The 21,674-nt window shown below is 36.5% G+C and overlaps 1 protein-coding gene across 1 annotated transcript; it reads left to right on the top strand.

Annotated features, from left to right (window-relative positions):
- Positions 1–10,726: 10,726 nt before the first annotated feature.
- On the top strand, positions 10,727–20,518 carry PRL (prolactin). The gene is made up of 5 exons (XM_053602611.1): positions 10,727–11,272; positions 13,685–13,869; positions 15,445–15,552; positions 17,724–17,903; positions 20,169–20,518. Exons 1-5 carry the CDS (start codon positions 11,233–11,235, stop codon positions 20,358–20,360), a joined length of 705 nt encoding a protein of 234 aa, XP_053458586.1. The 5' UTR covers positions 10,727–11,232; the 3' UTR covers positions 20,361–20,518.
- The last annotated feature ends 1,156 nt before the right edge of the window (positions 20,519–21,674 follow it).

The raw sequence follows: 21,674 nt of genomic DNA on the forward strand, positions 1-21,674 counted from the left end.
TCTAACCTTAACCTTTCCTTTACAATAATAAGAGTGCAATTCAAAATTATTTAACTTATGAGGGAACAGGAAAAAGTAACTCATTATTAAAAGAAAAAAGAGTTAACATACTTCAATCTTAAAATGTTCAGAGATGTATAGACTGAAGTATTTCCAAGAGAAAGGAATTTTAAAACAAATATCATAATTATGATCAAATGACATGAAGAAAAGATGTTCATAATGAATATAAAGGTAGGAATCTCATCAGAGAAACAGAATGTAAAAGAACAAAACAAAAATTCCAGAAAGATTTAAGATCTAAACTTTTTAAAAATCATGGAAAAAACTTACTAATAGAATGGGAATACCAGAATAAAGATTCAGTAAATTTGAAGATAGGATGCTGAAAATTATTCAATCTGAAGAACAAAGAAAAAAATTGAAGGAAAATACATAAAGCAAATAACAAAATAACAAAATATTACAAAAAGAGAGGGAATTAAAAGAGCAAAGGTTCAAATAAATAATAACAAAAAGTTATCAAATTGGAGAAAATAAATCCATAGATTTAATCTCAATAAAACTCAAGCAATACAGATTCAAAGACAAATAAGCCCAAAAACATAATAGTCAGACTATTTGAAACTAAAAATAGGAAAACTCTCTGAATGCAGAAAGAAGAAAACAATATTATTACCCTTAAAGGAACCATGGTTAGGTCACAACTGACTTCTCATCTAAAATTATGGATGTCAGAAGCTATTGGAATAATATATCTAAAGTACTGAAGAGAAAAAATATGATCTAAGAATTTTATATCTAGCAAAGCTATCATTCAAAAACAAACCCAAAATATATTTTATATTTTTTAAAAAGAGACTTTTTATAAGTAAACCTGTAATATAAGAAATGCTGAAATAAGGTTTTCAGCCTAATGGAAAATGATACCGGGGTAAACTTAAACCTATAAAAAAGAATGGAGAACACCAGAAATGGTAAATATGCAAGACCATTTTCTCTTTTAAGTTCTATATAATACACACGACCAATGTAGAGCAACAGTAACATTGTTTTGTGAGTACATGACATATGTACACATATTACATATGATAACTGCAGTACATGTATAAAGAAGGAAGAGAAGTAAATGAGCCAATAAACTTGCAAAGTTTTTATTTTTATGTGAAATAGAACATTATGAATATCAACTAATGTGGGAAGATTACAGGTATATATTATAAACTCTAGAACAACTGCTGAAAATTTTAAAACATTTCAAATACATTAATACTCATTTTTAAGACAGTAACTCTTACCTCTATCAAATTCAAATGAATACATTTCATTCCAATGGAGTAATAATAGGCATTGTGCTCTTAATGGAATCCTTTTGCATTATTTCTTTTCAGTATATTTATGGTGTTATTACTGTGTTAGTTATTATAATAGTTCAAGGGGATCTGTAAAGTGCTGATTTAGTCACAAGAGTCACTGGATCACCGCCCCCCCATTTCAATTCCATTCTTATGAGAATTTTCTGTCACCATTTCGTATGATGGCATATACAAAAACATTTATCATAAAATTGTTTATATTGGCATGAGGAGCAGATGCAACCTGGAGCAATAGATCAATACAATGTGAATGCATCCACTGAAGTATTATAGAGGAGTTAGAAACAGCAAACTAGATGTGCACATGGCGATATGAATGCATCCTCTACAAATAACTGAGTGAAGAAAATCAAGACAAAGATCAGATTGAGATCCCTAATGGATTTGAGGTAAATTAAAAATGCATATACACTCAAAAACAATACACATCTCAGAGGAGCACACAAACAAATTTTTATGAACATATGAGAATGTTTGTTTACAGAAAAAGGAGAGGAGATGGACTTCAGAAGGGAATAAGATTAGATGATGATAGGAATAAGGGAAGAAGGAAAAAAGGAGAGTAAGTTTGCACAATACAGTAATTACCATGTATCATGAGATGTAATGAATGAATAACCCTACCTCTGTACCTAAGATCCATCCAAAAGAGAAAATAAAAAGAAAGAAATTGAATTTTTTTAATGATCTCTTCCTCCTGTTCTGGGTATCTAGAGATTTATTTCCACACTAGTTTTATAACTGACTGATGGAGAAATTTAATGAAAAACCCATCAAATAATGCTGCAATGACTCTTTGCAATTAAAATTCAAAGCATTAACAGAATATTTATTATGTCCACTATAGGTGTAGAGTTAAATTCTCAACATCTTTACACAAATTAAACCAAACAAAAAAGGCCTTAAAGAATTTAATTTGTACCATTGACTAATAACCTAAGCCAGAGGTTGACAAACCATAGTTTGCAAGCCAAAGGTAGCCCTTCAGAAGTTTTGTCCCTAAGCTAAAGTAGTATTTATTTGTATGTTTTTAAATGTCACATTTTCAGTAGTTATAAGTACCTACATACTATTCTTAATTTCACCTCTAGGTTACAAAGACAAAATATTTACAATCTAACCCCTGAACTAGGAAGAAGTCGACCACCCAAGGGACTATAACAAACTGGTCAGCATATGAAGGTGGTCCACATAAGGCATTAGGCTTACTGTATTGATACATACATGTGGTGCATGTACAGTCTGTGAAAATTAGATCAACTTAAGGAGGTGATCAATGTAGGGAAGTGGTCAACTATGGAGGTTCTACTGTAATTAATTTTTCCCTTTGCAAGACTTGTGTCCCAGATTACAAGAAATGGTTTTAGAAACAGTTTAGGGGAACAAAAGAAAAATCTTCTACTGGCAACCCCCTGAAATAGAATATGAGGAATTGCAACCCCTGTATAAGAAAATATTAATTAGATTATAGATACTCTGTATCAAAGGTCATTTGCATAATAATTGTAGAAATCAATAATAAGATTAGGACTACAATACAAGGATTATTGTAGATTACATCGTTCAAGGTGGATAGGACAAATCTTCCATTCCACATACCTTTCTTATAATGTGATGATGACACCTCTCCCAAGGAGAGATGGGGTCAATTTTGTTCCTTGAATTTGTCATGCCAGTATTAAGAAGGAAATGATGCTATGTAACTCCCAGTGCTGGTTCATAAAAGGTGGTAAAGTTTCTATCCAATCTTCTTGGCTTGGTGGCTCTTGGAACCTACCTCTGTCTATGAGGAAGCCCAGAAGGTGTCGAGAGCCAAGAAGAGGGAGTTCTGCTGGACAAGCTGAACACCCAGCTGACAGCCAATATCAACTACCAGACAACTGAGAGCCAAGGCCTCCCAGAGGACTTTAGTCCTACCTACCATTTGGCTGCCATCTACATAAAAGATCCCAAACAAGAACCCTGAAAGATAATAGCATCCCAATCGTTGTTGTCTTAAGTCACTACATTCTGGTGTCATTTGGGGTTTTGGTTGTTTTTTTTTTTTTATCAAAACAATTAATTATAGTTTTTTATTGAAGATTAAAAAAATAGTCTGAACACTATTTTATATACTATCAAATCAGGCCTGTGCAGAGAGGCTGCTGTTGCAAAAGAATGAATACTTGACCAATCAGGCTTCATAATACTTTGCCAGGATGTCACTGGAAGTTTCTAGCCATAGCTGAATTACACAGCTTCCTGAGCAGAAGGAAAGGCAGAGGAATCAGGAATTTCCACAAACCATAACAAATCATATCATCAAATTCCGTAATAAAGTAACTATTATGTCATCATCATGTAGGTACAGCCCAAGTTAAACCAGAGATAGAGCAAATAATATAATTCAAACCTTCCTTCTCTTTCGCAATAATTGGTACTTAAGTCCACGTAACACCTTACCAAACAGTGACATACAATTTGTTCTGAAGAATAAGCATATTTCTTCATTCAAAATATTAGGATTTACTTTCACATAACCTTCTCTGAAAAGATAGGCTTAAGATATAAACTTGTAAATTGGGATTATAATGAAAATAAAACTATTTTTTTTATTCTTTTTTTTTTTTGTAGAGACAGAGTCTCACTGTACCGCCCTCGGGTAGAGTGCCGTGGCGTCACACGGCTCACAGCAACCTCTAACTCTTGGGCTTAGGCGATTCTCTTGCCTCAGCCTCCCGAGTAGCTGGGACTACAGGCGCCCGCCACAACACCCGGCTATTTTTTTGTTGTTGTTGCAGTTTGGCCGGGGCTGGGTTTGAACCCGCCACCCTCGGCATATGGGGCCTGTGGCTCAGTGAGTAGAAAATAAAACTATTTTAATGTCATCTTTATGAACTCTGCTAAAATGTCTGACCAAAGGGAGAGTATACATGGTAAAGTCTTTCATAAACAAATTATAAAACGATATTTTTTATTTTATGTCTGAGATGACAAAGTTCCTTATGCTTAAAATGACATTGAAGTAAACTGCAGGGAAAAACAATTTAGATCTTTTTTTTTTTGGACAAGGACAAACCCATGACATTTTCACAAAGCCTTTGGTCTTAACCTTGCAAATCTGGCTGCTTAGGACAAAGGCAGAGAAAATGAGCAGGAAAGCTCTAAAGGTGGGATGCTATTATTAAATGCAAATATATTCATTAAGGAATTGGCCAAACAAGAAGGTATATTCCACTTTTAATAAATTTTTTCAACACACCAATATTCTGCAGGTGTGTATTTTAATTTAACCTTTGAAGCAGTAGCTATCATTGGAAATGGGCCACGTGATAAGATGCTACCTGAAATTTAGTGTTTTACCTTTTGTTATGCATGCTTGTTATACAAAATCTTTAAGTCCATCAAAAGCTGCCTTATTTTCACTTTCTTATCTCCAATCTTCCTGTAGTCACTAAAGTGCCCCTCGCATTATTTGGGGGATTTTTTTATTTTGAATTATATTTTTCAAAGTAGCTCATGTAATGGAAATACTATAAGTAGTTTTTTGGAAGAAACATCTTCTAAAAATTTTAAAACACTGATGAAGAATTAAAGTATATTTTGCATGCAGTAAATTTTTGTGATGCCCAGTGAGACTGGAAAAACTACACAAGTAATTCGGAACTGACACATATGTACAACTACCAGCCCACAAACACACAGTGTCAGGAAAGTGACTTGTAAAATTTTTTTAATTAAAATATTCAGGCAACACTGATAAATTCTACACATCAGTGTACATATTAAAGGATTCTGATCAGAGCACCAAGAAAAAGGTTTTCATTCTTCTAATCATCATTGTTTAGGTAATTTAGGAATTTGAAAAGTAAAAATTATTGAGGATTTCACTAACAATTGCTTAGGACCTACAAAACCCACCAAATAATTTGATTTATTTAATTTATTTATAAATTAAATTTATAAATTATAAAATTTATTTATAAATTAAATTTATAAATTATAAAATTTATTTATAAATTTTTTAATTTATTTGATTAATTTGAGAACCAATAAATAAAAATATAAAAGGTCCTGAACAAAAATAAGATACAGATCTACACAAACAAAAGTCATGAATACTTAAAACTTCTGCCTTGATATTTGGGAATAAAGTTCTCTTTAGACTGGATCATAGAATAATTATTTATTTGTTAAACTTTATTTATGTAGGTAAGAGTTTAGAAGATAGTTCCTTGACATACTTATCTTAAAAATATTCCTAAATGGGCTCGGTGTCTGTAGCTCAGTGAGTAGGGCGCCAGCCACATACACCAAAGGTGGTAGGGTCAAGCCTGGCACAGGCCTGCTAAATAACAACAATCGCAACCAAAAAATAGCCAGGCATCGTGGCAGGCACCTGTAGCCCCAAATATTTGGGAGGCTGAGGCAAGAGAATCACTTAAGCCCAAGAGTTTGAGGTTGCTGTGAGCTGTGATGCCACAGCACTCTACCGAGGGTGATATAGTGAGATTCTGTCTCCAAAAAAAAAATAAATAAATTCTTAAATCATAAAATATGTATTCTTATATATTTGATATGACCTTAATGAGAAAGCTTTTTATACACCAAACACGAAAACCTCCTCATAATTTCATAGCTATTTCCTAAATATCTACCATGTTTATTACTTATTCCAATGGACATTACCTCTGCTTTCGAATGTAGCTGAAAGTAAAGGCTATCTCTTATTCAGCAGTTGTTACCAGAAGCCTATACCTTATATTCATTCTCTTTCTCTTTGAAATCAATGCCCTTTTCTAGAAGAAATACCCTATTTCTTATCTATTAAGTTAAATTTATAAAGTATGAGCACAAAATGGCCTGTAGAAGGGAGGACATTCAAATGTCACATCACCTATAAGGGTAATAATAGTATTGCTTCCTTCAAGGGGTCGACAGATAACCTTTTATCTTTTTTTAATTTACAAGAATTCTTTGACTTTCATTCCACTAATGATATAGAAGTGACAAGTGAAAAAGTTAAATGAAGATTTTATGACATATGCAAGACTCATATTAGTGAAATAATTCTTAGAGACCAAAATGGCAGATAAATCAAAGACCAATTTGAACAAGAAAAAAAATGAATAGCTTCTCATTCTTTGTCTACTTCATTCATTAAGAAATAGTCTAACAAACGTATTGTTTTTATAACATGATTTAGAATCACACTTAAATTCTCTTTGACAATGCCAATGTTTCCTCAAAGGCCCCAAATTCTTTAAACATTCCATTTCTCTCTCTTCTCTCTTTGGGAATCAAATTACCTTGACATTTTCCCTTGAAATAATAATATGTTTCTCATTGTGTCTTCCAGGTCACACCTTTATCTCCTCACCGGGACTTGCCATCAGCTGCTTAAGTTCAATGGGCACAATAGGATGAGCACAGAGGGCAAGAATAAATAATACCTGAATGGCAGGCAAAAGATCTATAGTTGAATACCAGTTCTTAGAATAATTAAAAATGCTTATCTCATTTTCTTCATTTCCAAAACATGATATGTGGTGAAACGTACTCCATGACTCCTCTGACTCTCAAATACTGCAATTTAGACAAATGAGAGATTTCCCAGAAGTTGCCCTTTAGAATGAATAATCTTCCTGATGGATAAACAGATTGAAATTGAATTTGACATAGGCAGGAGAAAAATGGAAGAGACACTATTATAAAAACTCAGGTCAAGCTAACCCGGAGGGAATAGGAAAGAAAACTTCATGGAGTTAGAGAAAACAATTGCAATGTACCAACTGACTGAATGTGATGCAAGGGAGACAAAAGAAAAGGAAATCAGCACAAGTCTGAGATGTGAAGTGTGGGTGGCTGAGGAGTTACTGGTTTGAAAGAAAAAGAAGGAATCGTTAAGAATTTTCTTCAATAATCCAATAAATTGTACCTGAAGATATGTATGTTGAAATGCCCAGTAGGTAGGTGGCAGCTCAGAAGAGAAGTTAAGGGGAGATGTAGTTGGGATAATCTTCATGGGCATGCAAGTAAGGTCAGGGCATTGAATACTACAGACCAAGGGGGTAGTAAACTGTATCAGGCTGAATGCCTAAAAAGTCAGCCTAGGTGAGAACTCAAGGAGTTATTTACATTCAGCAAGTAAACAATCATTAGTGGCCACTGACAGGATGCAACACAAAACTAGCTGAATTTACTTATCTATTCTTATTGCTATGTGTTCTATTTTTGTTAGAAAGCATTTCCTTTATGGCCAAGTACAATGTCGTTCATGGTACATATTTGAAAGATGCTTGAAATACATGCACACATATTATCCTCTTCTTCTTGTGTTTTGGTTAATTTCCCCTTAAATTTTCCTAACATATGTTTTATGTTTTTTATCTTATTACTGAAGACAAAAAGATTGCTGACAGCCTTACCTCCATTGTTGATTATATACAAGATCACACAGTACTGCACTTAATGCTTTACCTATTATCATGTTTGTTACTCCAGTGATGTTAAATAATATCCTTGATGTAGTTTTCAGGCACTTCACTGCCGATCAGAGTTTCTCGACAACAGCACTGCCAACATCTGGATGGTGGAATATTGTATTCGGAGAACCACGCTATACTGTACCTTGTAGAATGTCCAGCAGCGTGTCCGGCTTCTACCTGCCAGATGCCAGGAGCACTCCCACCTTCAGTATGACAATCAAAAATGTCTCCAGGCATTGGCAAATATCCCCTGGGAGGCAAAATTCCCTAACTGCCTGCCTTTTGAACACAACTCTTTTAGGCTGGGAGTCTCCAGGATGCACTACCCCAAATATGGCACCGCTGAAGCAGGTCACTCAGCTGCTGTGATTGGCTGAAATTCAGCTACTTTAATAAAAATATGCTGTTACTTAGGTTGCAGTTCACTCACATACTAAGTTAGGCTGCAATTCGATACATATAGAAGGAGCGTTAGGACAAAATTAACTTAATGATACCCATGAATTTGATTGAAATATTAGGGTATAATTAAATCTCTACATTTTGCTTGTCCTGAAAACAATGCCATTGCAGAAAACACCTTTTCTCCACTGTTTCTTTACATTTTCTGATATTTTATATTGAAAACAACATATATTCTTCTGATCTTTTAGCCCAAGTCTTGGAATAAAACTACTTGGAATTTTTAAATCCACAAACAATGCACCTTTCATCATTTGCAAATTTCATTTTATTAAAAACAATTCACTCCTAATATAATATGCATTGAAAAACCCTTTTGATACATTTATTCTTAGGATTTTTTTTTAACTATTAATTTCTTTCACTCTTCAATAGGTCCAATCATGTCTTGCATTGGATACTTTTTTTTGCAGTTTTTGGCTGGGGCTGGATTTGAACCTACCACCTCTGGCATATGGGGCTGGCACCCTACGCCGTTGAGCCACAGGTGCCACGCACATTAGATATTTTTAAGTTACGTGAAGCATTTTAAATATGTTTTGCATCATACATGACAGAAAAAAAATTATTCCAAACTTAAAAATAGATAAGAGATAATATAAAGAAAAGACAAGTTTTGGTCCTAATTAGAAATGGAGTCCTCTAGAAAAGATGGCAAACTTATTCATTAGTTTCAGGTACTAAAAATAGCATGTGGCTTAGGCATCATTTGAGCTATTTACTCAGCTACTTGACAGAAATCCATCATCAGCTCTTAGCTTAATCACATGCCCCCATACCAAAAATGGTGAACACATAAAATTTTGTAAATAAAAGCAGACAGGTCCATTCTTTGCAAACTAAAAAAGTTATTGCTATAAATTAAGGAAGGGCACTGTTTAATAAAGAGAAAGGCCTGCAAAAGAGCACATATAAAAATTAAGGTGACAGTGGGTGACATGCACAGTAGTTAGAAAAAATAAAACTATGACTTTTTGCATAAAATATGTCTTTTGCATTATTTAAATATTGCAATATCTTGTTCACAGGAAATGCAGGGCTGTAGAGCAGCAAGGAAGCACACGATACATTTATGAAAATCACGTACCTCTTTGCAGTCAAATAGATCGATTGGCCTCCACTGAATAAACACTGCTTAGGTTTCTTTACATTTTTCTTATCCTGGCCTTCTACAAAAGTCGTAACACCTTAACATTTTAAGATTCAGTTGTTATTGTCAGTTCTGATGGCATATTTCCTTACTCTCAAATTTCTGGGAAAGGAGGGGAATGTAGGGCTGTGTTAATTTCTCTACCCTTGGCTCTTTTTTCTTAATAATTCAGACTTTCACCATACAGGGGAAAAATGGATACCTAGTATGAGTGTATTGAATTCTAACCCCGCTTTTAGATTGATAGGGCCTATGAATCATCACATTTGATGTTTATGATTCAAAATCTAGGATTACTGAAGCTAAGGCAATTAGGAAGATAGCTTTTTAGCGAAGTTAGTCTCCGTTAAGATTTTTTAGGTCTCCATAAGAGCACTTAGTTGGATAATTGCTAAAGCACATACATGGCACTAGCAACCATGGAAAAAGTAAATGCCATTGAGAGAATATTTTTTAAATTACTTTATCTGTTAATAAGTAAAGTAAGACAGTAATTAGAAAGTAAAGGTCACAGGCTGCTTTAGATGCATGGACCTAAAAATTAAGAAAGTTGTCAACAACTTAGTTATTATTCATTATAATTATTTTATTGAGGAGATCTCCAAAAGGCAAATGGAACTGTTGAGCCCATAAAAGATGAATTTCTGTCACCCTACTCGCAGAGTGGCTCAAGGTCAGAGAAGGTAGAATCATCATGTTAATAAAATTTACTCACTCATGTCCTTGAGAGGAGTAGAAATGATTGGCTGGAATTTTGGTTTATCACATTGTGTGGACCAGGATGAGTGTGAGTGTGTGTGTGTGTGCATGTGTGTATGTGCGTGTTTGCCTTCAAAAACTACTATATTGCTTTCCCAAAATAAACTCTATTAAATCAGAAGTGGTATCTCATTTGTCTTAGACCTGGGTGCACCGCCATCTTTGTCAGAGGATTCATGCCTTAGCGTCCCTCACTTCTCTTCTGATTCCCCTTGGAGTAATACTCCCTCCTGAATCTAACTCAACAACAGAAGAATTACCTCTTTCTTATCCTTTATATTGTCTCACCAAGCCATTGTTTCTTAATTTATAAACTGCAGTTTATAATATACTTTTACATACATGTCAAAATCAAAAGAAATAAACAGATGAAAATGCACATTATAAAACAAAGTACCATACAGCTATGCCATTTTTTAAAGGACAAAACAGAATGTATACAAGTGAAAAAAACAAAATGAGAGAAATTTAATGAGAATGTAACAGGGAACTGAAAATCTTAGTTTTCCCATTCTTTATTCTATACTTCCTGCCATTTAGTGTGTAAATTTTGAAATATTTACCTAGCAATCTTGACTAAGAAATGTGATAATTGATAATACATGGTACTGTTATCTAAGTGAAATACAATGCTATATATTTAGGAATCTACAGAGAAATAAAGGTAAACTTTAAAGTCAATGACTTTTGCGGTTTTACAGATCCTCTAACACAACTTAGTCTCCAGGTCTCACCTTCATCATTTTTCTCATTTCCTTTTGGTCTAATTAATCAAAATCCTTGCTAGAATGTTCATTTCTCGCCAGTATGTCTTCCTGAACATGAATAAGAAATAAAATACCATTTAATGTTTGAAATTATGGGAGTAATCTCAATGACGAAAATAGATAACCAGGAAAAGAAGAGAATGCCCAATTCAATATATTCATAAAGATGTCAAAGGTTTATAAAGCCAGCATCTGGGAACCAGAAAGCTGCAGGACTTCCAGATCTCCCGTGGTGAAGTGTGTTTCCTGCAATGGTCACCACCATGGGCAGCAAAGGATCGCCGCTGAAAGGTATGTGCCACAACTCACCAAGTCTTTGGCTTCCCCAACACTCCTAGAGGGGATTAATGTGAAATTTTAGCAAATAACAAGAGGTTTCTGGTTTACAGAATTTAGAAGCACTATCTAATCATTGCTCTAGAAAAAGTAAAACAAGGGCACAAAAGGACAGAACAGTGGTTCTCAGGGGGGGGAATCCTGGTTCTCCTTGAGATGAAGGGCAGTGGCTGGAGACTTTTTGGATTATCTTATAATAATTGAGTCAGGGGAGACAAGAATGTGCTCCTGGTATCAAATGGGTAGAGGGCAGGATGCTGCTAAACATCCTACAATCACAGGATAGTCCCCAGAACACAGAATTATCCAGATCAGTGGTTCTCAACCTTCCTAATGCTGCAGCCCTTTAATACAATTCCTCTGGGTCATGACCCACAGGATGAGAACTGCTGATCCAGATCAAAAGGCCAATAATGCCCAGATTGAGAAACTTTGAACTAGAATAAGACCAGAAGAATCTATAAATTCAGTTTGTCCAACTCCAGAAGGCAGAAACTAACATTTCCTGTTTCCCAAGCCTCTTACATGGATTGATCAATCTGAATCAACCTGATGAAACTTTCAATCTGAAGCTGTAAGATAGGCAGTGATAACAGAACTGTCTCTTCCACCACTTTGTCAATTTGGTTCAAGGCAATTGACATTTCAAAAGGAAAAATAGGCTGACTGCTAATAACTAATCACCTTTACTCTCTTGGTTGACATTTGCAAGAAAAATAAATTAGTAACAACCATAAAATTTGTTTTACGAAACACAGAACAAAAACATTTGTCTATTTTATCTCACCATGGACTGTGAACATTCCTCAGATGATAAATGTGCAGATAAATGTACTCAGAGTTAAAGAACATTCATCCAGCTACGAATTTCCTAAAGCCGCTCTTCCTATTTTTCTGTCTGCCAAGGACATTTTATTTATGCATGTAGATAAACTATCCATTTGGCTACATGATATGAATATAACATGCATAAAATAAAGATTTAGAAGCATCATGTTTTGTCTGTAATAGGAATTATCTTACTGCATTAACATTTTTTATTTTTCAGCTAAAGGGTTTACTTACTTGCAACTCTAAATTTTGTTAGGTATTTTCAGGTGTTAAGGTTTAAGTATTTTTTCACAAATTAATCTTCAGCAACTGTCTAGTTGTATCTTGAATATGTCCAATTGTATTTATCCAAGGTTCTGTGGAACTTAGTTTTCTGATTAACACATCTTTACACCACAGATCCGTTTAGAGTAGTGTGACTGAAGTTAAAAACTGAATTTAATTTGATAGCTGCATCTTGTTTCTTTCCTTTTCAAAGTAGAAATTAGTGATGTTATAGGTCTGCATCTATCTACCTGCTAAGATAGCCAATTGCTGACAACACTGTCTCTGATCATTGTTGAAGATTTTTAGAGTATTTTAGTCAGAGCAGGAAAAGAGGATCAAAATCAAGCTTCCTAGGGCCTCTGTTATCATGTAGTCAAAGGCAAAGTATTGCTCTTTACAAGTGATGGCAACCAGTTCTGCAAACACTGAGCTGTCACGGCCACTGATGTGACCCTGCCGCACAGATGCAAACTAAGAGCCCACAGGTGTGTGATATGACAAGGGTAGATGGGTTCTGGCATCCTGCCTTTCTCCCCTGCTAATAATGTGAGTTGGGGAAAATCACCTAACCTTCCTAAGCCATTTATTTCATCAATATAATTTGATGATAATTACTAAGTCCAGTTATTATGAAGCTAAATTTGGGTGGCGGAATTAAGCTTTTGGCAAAGTGTCGAACAAATGCACAGTATTATCACGATGAGTTAGCGGATCCAAGCTAAGCATCGTTTTTATGTTAGATTTCTCTTCCCACTTAGTATTAGCAATCAAGCAATCATGTGTCTATTCTTATCAGGCATAAAGATAAATCAAACAGATCAACTGTGTTGTTCCTATCATCTCATTGTCTAAAGTGTAAATATCAGACACTGAGTTAAAAAATTACAAAATCCTGAAGAGCTTGACACCTGAAAAATGTGCAGAAACTCCCAGGACGTACAACTACCTTAAGAGAATGACCTAAACACCTTGGCTCAGAATTAATTTTAGCTCCAAATGTTTGCAAAGTACAGAAGCACTATCTGGGAGCCACGCAGAAATACAGGCAGTAACCCACTTCTCAACCTATGTATCTGTGCAAATATAATTATAGATCTAAATTTACACAGTGGAAGGTGTTGATTCTTCACCCCCCACCCCCACTGTTACACTACCACGTTACACCGCTGAGGGCAGTGGAGAGAGATAAGACTTCCCCTGCGGGGTTACTTTTGATAACCTCAGCAGAACAGATCATCTCCAGAGTGGCTGGTGTTCTTGTTTCAGGAGGGTCCCTTCTGCTGCTGCTTCTGATACTGCTGTCAAACCTTCTCCTGTGCAAGAGTGTGGCCTCCCTGCCCATCTGTCCTGGTGGGGCTGCCAACTGCCAGGTGTCCCTTCGAGACCTGTTTGACCGCGCTGTCATCCTGTCCCACTACATCCATAACCTGTCCTCAGAGATGTTCAACGAATTTGTGAGTACCACACTTCTTGCTTCTTGTCCTGCAGACACCTTTTCACAAATCAGTGGGCTAGCCTACACTTTAAAGGAGAAAACCTCCTGAGCCAAATTTTAAATACTTGCACCTTAATAGGTAAAAGAAGGCATCAGCTCATCAAATGCAGAATGAGCATAAAGAGATCGTTTTGTGAAATCTCAAAGATTCTCAAAGAATGTAATGTTTTTAGATTTTTCCTTAATTTACTTTATTATTTAAAAACTAAACAAAACAAAATTTAGACACAGACATAAAGGACTTTTTGGTAGGGCTGAAAGGAAGAAGGTTGATTTCCTCTTCTTGCATGTAGAGGTCAGACTTTGCAGGCATTCTTCACTCAGCACACCACAGAGATCCTAAAAAGGCAAACTGCAGGGCAGTGCCTGTGGCTCAGAGGGGTAGGGCGCTGGCCCCATATGCTGGAGGTGGCAGTACAAACCTGGCCAAGCCAAGAAAAAAAAAAGAAATGAAAGAAAGGCAAATTGCATTGCAATAAACTGAGTGAATTAAACAGTTAAACTAAGCTAAATTCATGTTGGGGGGGGGAGAAAAAATAATAACAGCTTTTCTGAACCCCCAAATGCAATGAATTATTTTCCAAATATTTCTAGCATACAGATTTATCATTACAGTAAGGGGCTGGTTTATAATCGGAAGTAGGTACTCTTTTTCTGATTAAGATATTTTGAAAGTCATATGTGAACTCTTCTAGGTCAGTCAAAGAACAGGTACTAGATTAGCACTTCAGTGAATGGAAGGGCCTCCATAGAGAGTGTGGCTCAATGTTTGTAATAAATATACATTAACAGAATTCCTTTCACTCACTGGTTCCCCCTTCGTCCTCCATTTTTGACTGGCCCTCTTTCATCTTCCATATCTTCCTAGTAATTCCTTTAATGTTTTCTAACTTTCCCTGAAGATTAGTTTTTTTCCTCTGTCAATGTGTTACCTAATCTTTTGTCTGATTTTCTCCTCAGTTCATTGATTCATATTTCCTCAAATTTTGTGCCTTGTGTTTCTGACTTATTTTTTTCACAATCAAAAAGAATTGTATCCCCTATCTATGATGAACTCGGTAAGGTAGAAGTGAGTAGACTCAGAGATTATGCAAAGAAAAGTTATAATGCATATTAATAGAAGCATGTCAGTTTGGACCAACAGTAAACAAGAGATTAACTACATATGCACTGTGGCATTTGGCTCAAATACTGGAGAAAGATGATACTGAACAAAACATTTCATGTTTCATATTTTGGCTATTTTTAGTGTTTGCTTTCCAAATATTAACTTGTGTGAAGAATGAAAGTAAACAAGGGAATCATAAAGAAAGGAAAAGTTGGAGACTTAGAAAAGTTAAATTTTTTTTTTAAGTGAGTTTATAGAACTAATGGAAAGGAAAATAGGCAAAGGGGCTATTTTCTTAATTTCCAATTTTTTAGCTCTAATTTTTAAAAATACATATCTGCCAAAGGTATTAATATTCTGGCAATGGATTCCTTTATTCGTTGCACAAACAACCCCAACTAATTGAATTTGCTTCATCATTTCCAGGATAAACGGTATGCCCAGGGTCGGGGGTTCATTACCAAGGCCATCAACAGCTGCCACACTTCTTCCCTCTCTACCCCTGAAGACAAAGAGCAAGCCCAACAGATCCATGTGAGTCTTCTATCTGGGTTTTTCACAAAAACAATTGAGGCAGTATACAGTTATTATCATGCTCTTGGTTATCAGTGGTGTTGTCATAGCTAATGGTAATTGCAAATGCAGAGAAAAAGGAAGAACAAGCAAAGAAAAATTACATAAGAAACAAATGCTAAGTAAAAATTGTAGTCAAACTCAATAGGAGATCCATAAACTGTGCAGATGATTATTTTAACCAATGTCTTGCACCTGGGATTGTATATATTACACTATATGAAAGTTTGAACTGAACTGGACTTCCATGGATAAACAGGCGTCATGGGTATGTAAGAAAAGCAAATGCAGTTTTCTTCATTATATGTGACTAGTGACTCCTGCTCCAGTAACGTTTGGTGTTGCTGACCCCCCGCTATTTGTGCCATCTGCTCTGGACTTTCCAGGCTCTCCTGTGTTCTCCTTCCATTTCTCTGGTACCTACTTCTTCATGCTTCACTGATTTCTCTGCCATCACCTACTTCTTAACCAAAAGTCAGGCCCCTAAGACTGGCTCTGTAAAACACTACATTTTGCTTTTCACCACTGCCACTATTGCCTCTGTTCTGATGACAATGAAGTCTATGTATCAAGTCTGTACATCAAGCCTATGTATCAAGTCTATGTATCACGCCTCAATTATGTATCCCAACTCCAATCTTTTATTGTTATAATCTCTCCCTTCTGATTCTCTGCTGCCATAACCCCAGTCTTAACCTAATTTAAAATAAACCTTTTCTACATATATTCCCCCACCCCCACCCCAGGTACAAAGTGATTTTTGTTTACAGTGTTATTAATGGCACCAGCATTCTGTTTGCTATGCTTATTCATAATAGTTATTATAACTATGGTAATAATAAGAAAAGAAAGTTGAGGAGGAAAAGGAAATAACATTTATTGAGAGCTACAGATTGAGTATTTTTAATGTAAAATCCAAAATAGCCCAAATTTGAAATTTTTGAGCACTGACATGACATTCAAAAGAAATGCTCATTGAAGCATTTTGGACTTGGGATATTCCGATTAGGGATACTTGATCTGTATTATATTGCCAGAGTATTACCAACTGCATAAAACACTTTATGTGCATTACCATCCTTAATCCTCCCCCAAATCCTACAACACAAGATACTATATGATGCTCGCTGAGATAAAGAAACTGAGACTCAGAGAAGTTACGGAATGTGCAGCAGTCACATGGCTAGTAAGCAGTGAATCTGGGCTCCATCCAATTCAAAGCCTTCACTCTAAATCGTTTTGTTATAATGCTCCCAGCAAAACTACACTGACATTCACTCCATAGCCTGAACCTCTCTACAGCTTTCCTTCACATCCTAGTACATGTTTCCATTGCAGAGTTCATTCATTTCTCTGCTACTCCTCGTTTTCATCACCACTGGACTGGTTCACAGACATCCACATGGCAAGCCTTTCAAATCAGCGGTAATCAGCTACTTGGAGTCTCACATACAATCCTGGTAGTAAGTGTAAACAGGGTGGCTAAAACACTGTGAACTCCACTGATGCTGTCATTAAATATAACATTGTTCCATTGTATTCACCTGCATGGGCCAATAGAGTACAGACTGTTGTGCTTGCAGATGGGGCGAAGGATTGCATAGGTTGGGGAAAACACGTTTGTGAGTACCATGCTAAACTGCAAATCACAAATGACTATATGAATGAGCAATTGAATTTATTAATATGCATAAACTCTTGGGTAAAAATTATTTGGGCCCCTTGCCATTGACACTGCTGGAATCTGTCTTGCCTGAGTCAAGTACTGTAGACACCTACTGAGTTCCTGCAAAACTTTAGTTTCTCTCCAGGGACAAGCAAAGTAATCAAATAAAAAAATCTCACTGCATGGACAGAGGACAGAATTTCAAAGAGAAAACAAAATTCTTCATGGTATCAATTAGAATTCTCACTAGAAAAGTTAGTTATTGCACTAAGCCAGGTGTTTTTATTTTAGCTAAATGTAGATTCCCTAGCTTAAATTTTGCATTTCTACAATTTCTATCACCTACAAAAAATTTTAAATACACATAGGAATAATGAAGAAGTATTTTAGCTCAGGCTTTCTGAGTTACCACATGTAACTATGTGTTTGGCTCATATGAATGCACTTGTGCTATGTGGTTTCTTAGCATGAGGACCTTCTGAACCTGGTACTCAGAGTGCTGCGCTCCTGGAACGACCCTCTGTATCATCTAGTCACGGAAGTGCGTGGCATGCAAGAAGCCCCGGATGCTATCCTCTCCAGAGCTATAGAGATTGAGGAACAAAACAAACGCCTTCTGGAGGGCATGGAGAAGATAGTTGGCCAGGTGAGCAGCCTCTCGGGGCTTTTTCATTTTTCTCATTAATGAAACAGGGAACCTCCGTGGGGGGAAATATCTCACATTGCAAGAAGGAAATTCAGACATTCTATACGCTAAGCTGTGTTGAACAAAGAAAGAGCCTAGTCATTCACAGTGATACATTCTGGGTTCAATGAACCTTAGAATTTTACTGTGATATTTAACAGCTACAGCTTTCCCGCACACGGTACACAAATCCACCAAAGACTTGCCCCTTTATGGGGACAGGTAGTTAAATATTCCACAGGGAGAACCAAAGAATAGAGTCTGTAAGAAAAACGTTTTCTCCTAAGTATCCCAGGACATCTGCTCTTGAAATTCTGGTCAGATTCTTTCCCTTTTCTCCCCTTGCTATAGGATAAGAGTAGGAAGGAAGAAAGGAGAAAATCAATTATCAGATCCATCCATACCCCACTCCTGACACAGACTTGTCAGGGAGGAGAGGAGATTGAAAAGATGAGGCCATAGCATCAATGCACACAGATTGCATTGATTCCGGGCGGGGGGAGGAGATGGGTCCACAATCACTAGATTTTAGGGGGTCACAAATGAAGGAGGTATATCATTTTTGGAATGTTCTGTATTTTGTAATTTGTGGAAAGTTGTTTCATACTAAATTTTGATTTGCTTAGGGCTCCAAAATCAGAACTCCTGTCACTGCATTTAATCTCCCCAAATAATTGGTCATATTTAAATTGCATTAGTATTTTACAATGTATGTCTCCATTCAGATGGGGTTAATGTCAACATTAGGGAGATAACATCTAAATAGCTTTCTGAAGTTCTCAGAAATAATGTTTCATCTAAAGAAAAATCCATGATTATAGGAATAATAACAGAAGCAATTTTACATTGCTCTTTTCATGCACTAAGTACATGTTATCATGTGTCATTTTTTATCATTTTCATGGTAGAAGAACGTACCTAATACAGACACAAAGCACTTTTAACATTTGAACATATGAAATAAAAACCTTGATTTTCGAGTTATTTTCTTTATTACTATAATCCTGCTTTCTGAGGTTGCTAGTTTGTTCTATAATACTTCATTTTCTGTTTTTCTCCTATCATTTATGTATTATTGCTCATATCATTGTCCCTTGCACAGTAAATTTTCTTTTTAAGGCTCTAACACCAAAAATAAAATATAAAAACCTAAAGCAAGACAACCAATACACATGTGTGTGCATTTTCTCTCTGTCTCTCTCTCTCTCACACACACACACACACACACTCATATACAAACACTCCTTAAATTCCAGTAGGGAATCTCAGATTTAAAAACTATTCTCACTCTGTAGGAAAAAGTTCAGCCAGCAGAACAGTGTCTACAATTATTCCAGATTTGTACCTAGCAGCTTTCCAGACGAGCTGACATCCCTGCAAGTTGCCAAGATGGTAACTCAGCCTCCAAGTCCTCCAGGGCTGAGTGGGAAAATATAGGGCCCTCTTTCTCTCATGCTGTTTGGCCTTTCTTGGTTATCACAGATTTGCCCCCACCTCTACCACAAAGCCTTCACCACTGAGGGGCTGCTGCCAGCATCCCCTTCTAATAGGTGCTTTTATCAGCACCTCCTACCCCAGGGACCTCAAAAAAATTTCCTCATAGAAATTTGGAGGGGGTTCCTGTCCTGCATGGAATGAAAGTCTCCTGACTACTTCAACAGATCCTCAAAAGACTTCAAAAGATCCTCAAAAGACTGGGAGATCTTCAAAAGATCCTCCCAGTCACGGTCACCTCTAGAACTCTAAGGTTCTTAGAATTCTCATTTCTACAGTCTTTAGTACATACAATATATGGGAAGTAAATTCAGCTCCAAGCAGGAAGCTGATGAATGGTGAACTGTCAGGAGGAATGAAGTACAAATGACACACAGGGACAAGATTCAGGACGTGAAATAGTTCCTCAACGGAGAGAACCAAGCTAGCTTCTTTGATGTCCCTTGGTACAATCCACATCTGTCTATATTCAAATAGCAGCTTCCTGGTTCTCCATCTATCCACTCCTACAAAAACAGACTTCATCATCTGTGATGGCATACATTCAGAAAACTTATACATGCCTTCTGCTTCTATTTTTTAGATTCACAAATTCACAAAAATCGTTTTGCTTTTGGCTTAACATTTTACGTCCTTATCTCTTTCCCAAATCTCGATTCAACAATCAGGAAGAATGAGGATGTATAAATATTAACAATATAAACACTAAGTCCCTGTCTTTTCTCTAATTAGGTTCATCCCGGAATCAGAGAAAATGAGGTCTACTCTGTCTGGTCAGGACTTCCAGCCTTGCAGATGGCTGATGAAGACTCTCGCCTTTTTGCTTTTTATAACCTTCTCCACTGCCTACGCAGGGATTCACATAAGATTGACAACTATCTCAAGCTCCTGAAGTGCAGGATCATCTACGACAGCAACTGCTAAGCCCATGCCCACTCCCTCTGTTGCTGAGATGGTTTTCAATGATCCATCCCATAGCAAGCTTCTTTTAGTTTTATTGCTTTATAATGCATGCTTGTGTGTAATGGGTCTCCTCTTAAAAAAATAAAAACTTAACTTGTTAGAGATGTTAAAATCTAAAATACCAATTTGTTTACTTTTTCAAAGTCTTCATTTACTAAAAAATCAAAAGACAATCTATCACTCCCATTGGGAAGTTCCTATCAAAATTTGTCACAAATAACAGAAACTGGCTTGCAAATAAGACAATTAACAGCTTACTTTAAAATCACAGCAGATTATTGTGGGTCAAGTTATTAGAAGCAAAGAGTTAGAATAGTAACCATGCTAGTCATCCTGTAAAGAAGATTGAATTCTCAGGGTTCTTCTTAATGAAAGCCACCTAGGGGCAGCCATCTTCCACAGTGTTAAGACAGACAACCAAAGAACTATGCAACACAATGCTCCGATAGCATGGTATTTACTGAACAGTCTAGGATTTGTTCGGATTCAAGAGGAAATGACTTTCTCTTCCTCCAACAGCTGTCTCCTATCACACTCTACTGAATGCCTGTCTCCTTAGCATCATACTGGACACATGTCATGTGTTCTAGTCACCCTGGGTGTAACCAGGTGGGTTCAGTCAATTTTCAACACTATCTCATATTCAAATTACTTAATGCTTCCCTCTTCCCTGTGTTGGCTCAGGGGACCTAATGGAGAAAGCAGATGTAGTCAGTTCCTTCTGGGGTTCTCCCCCCACCTTCTGCATCTTTATTCCTCTGGGTGTACTAGAAGGAGATAGAGGATTCAGAGAGAGAGAAGAGTTCTGACATTGCTGACTTATTTGGTGCAGGATTAAACTTGAATTTCTTCCCAGTTGGGGGTATTGCTATTTTGGGGCTCACTTGTAATTTTCCAAAACGTCCCTGTGGGGCCATCTCACTGTACAGTTCCTTTCCCAAGGGAAATGCTCCAGTTTGATTTTCCTATCCACCTGACAGCTCTAGGGTATCAAGGATTCTCCACAGCCTCCATGTTGTTCCCTTCACCCTGCAGCCACACTGTTGAAGAAAACTGGCCCATGGTTAGCCATCTGCCAACCCACCCACAGGAAACTCATGCGTCATAACCTCTCCAAGCAATGCAGCAGCAATAATACTAGATCATGCTGACCTCTTCCTGGGGTCTCTCCCAATTCTCTTTCCTTCCTGTTCACATGGACACAGAGTAGCTTAGAAAGCTAGATTTATTAACAGACATTCACCTGAGGAACAAGATGTCATTCTCCCCTTATTT

This window comes from Nycticebus coucang, chromosome 9, assembly GCF_027406575.1.
Source record: "Nycticebus coucang isolate mNycCou1 chromosome 9, mNycCou1.pri, whole genome shotgun sequence".
NCBI lineage: Eukaryota > Metazoa > Chordata > Mammalia > Primates > Lorisidae > Nycticebus > Nycticebus coucang.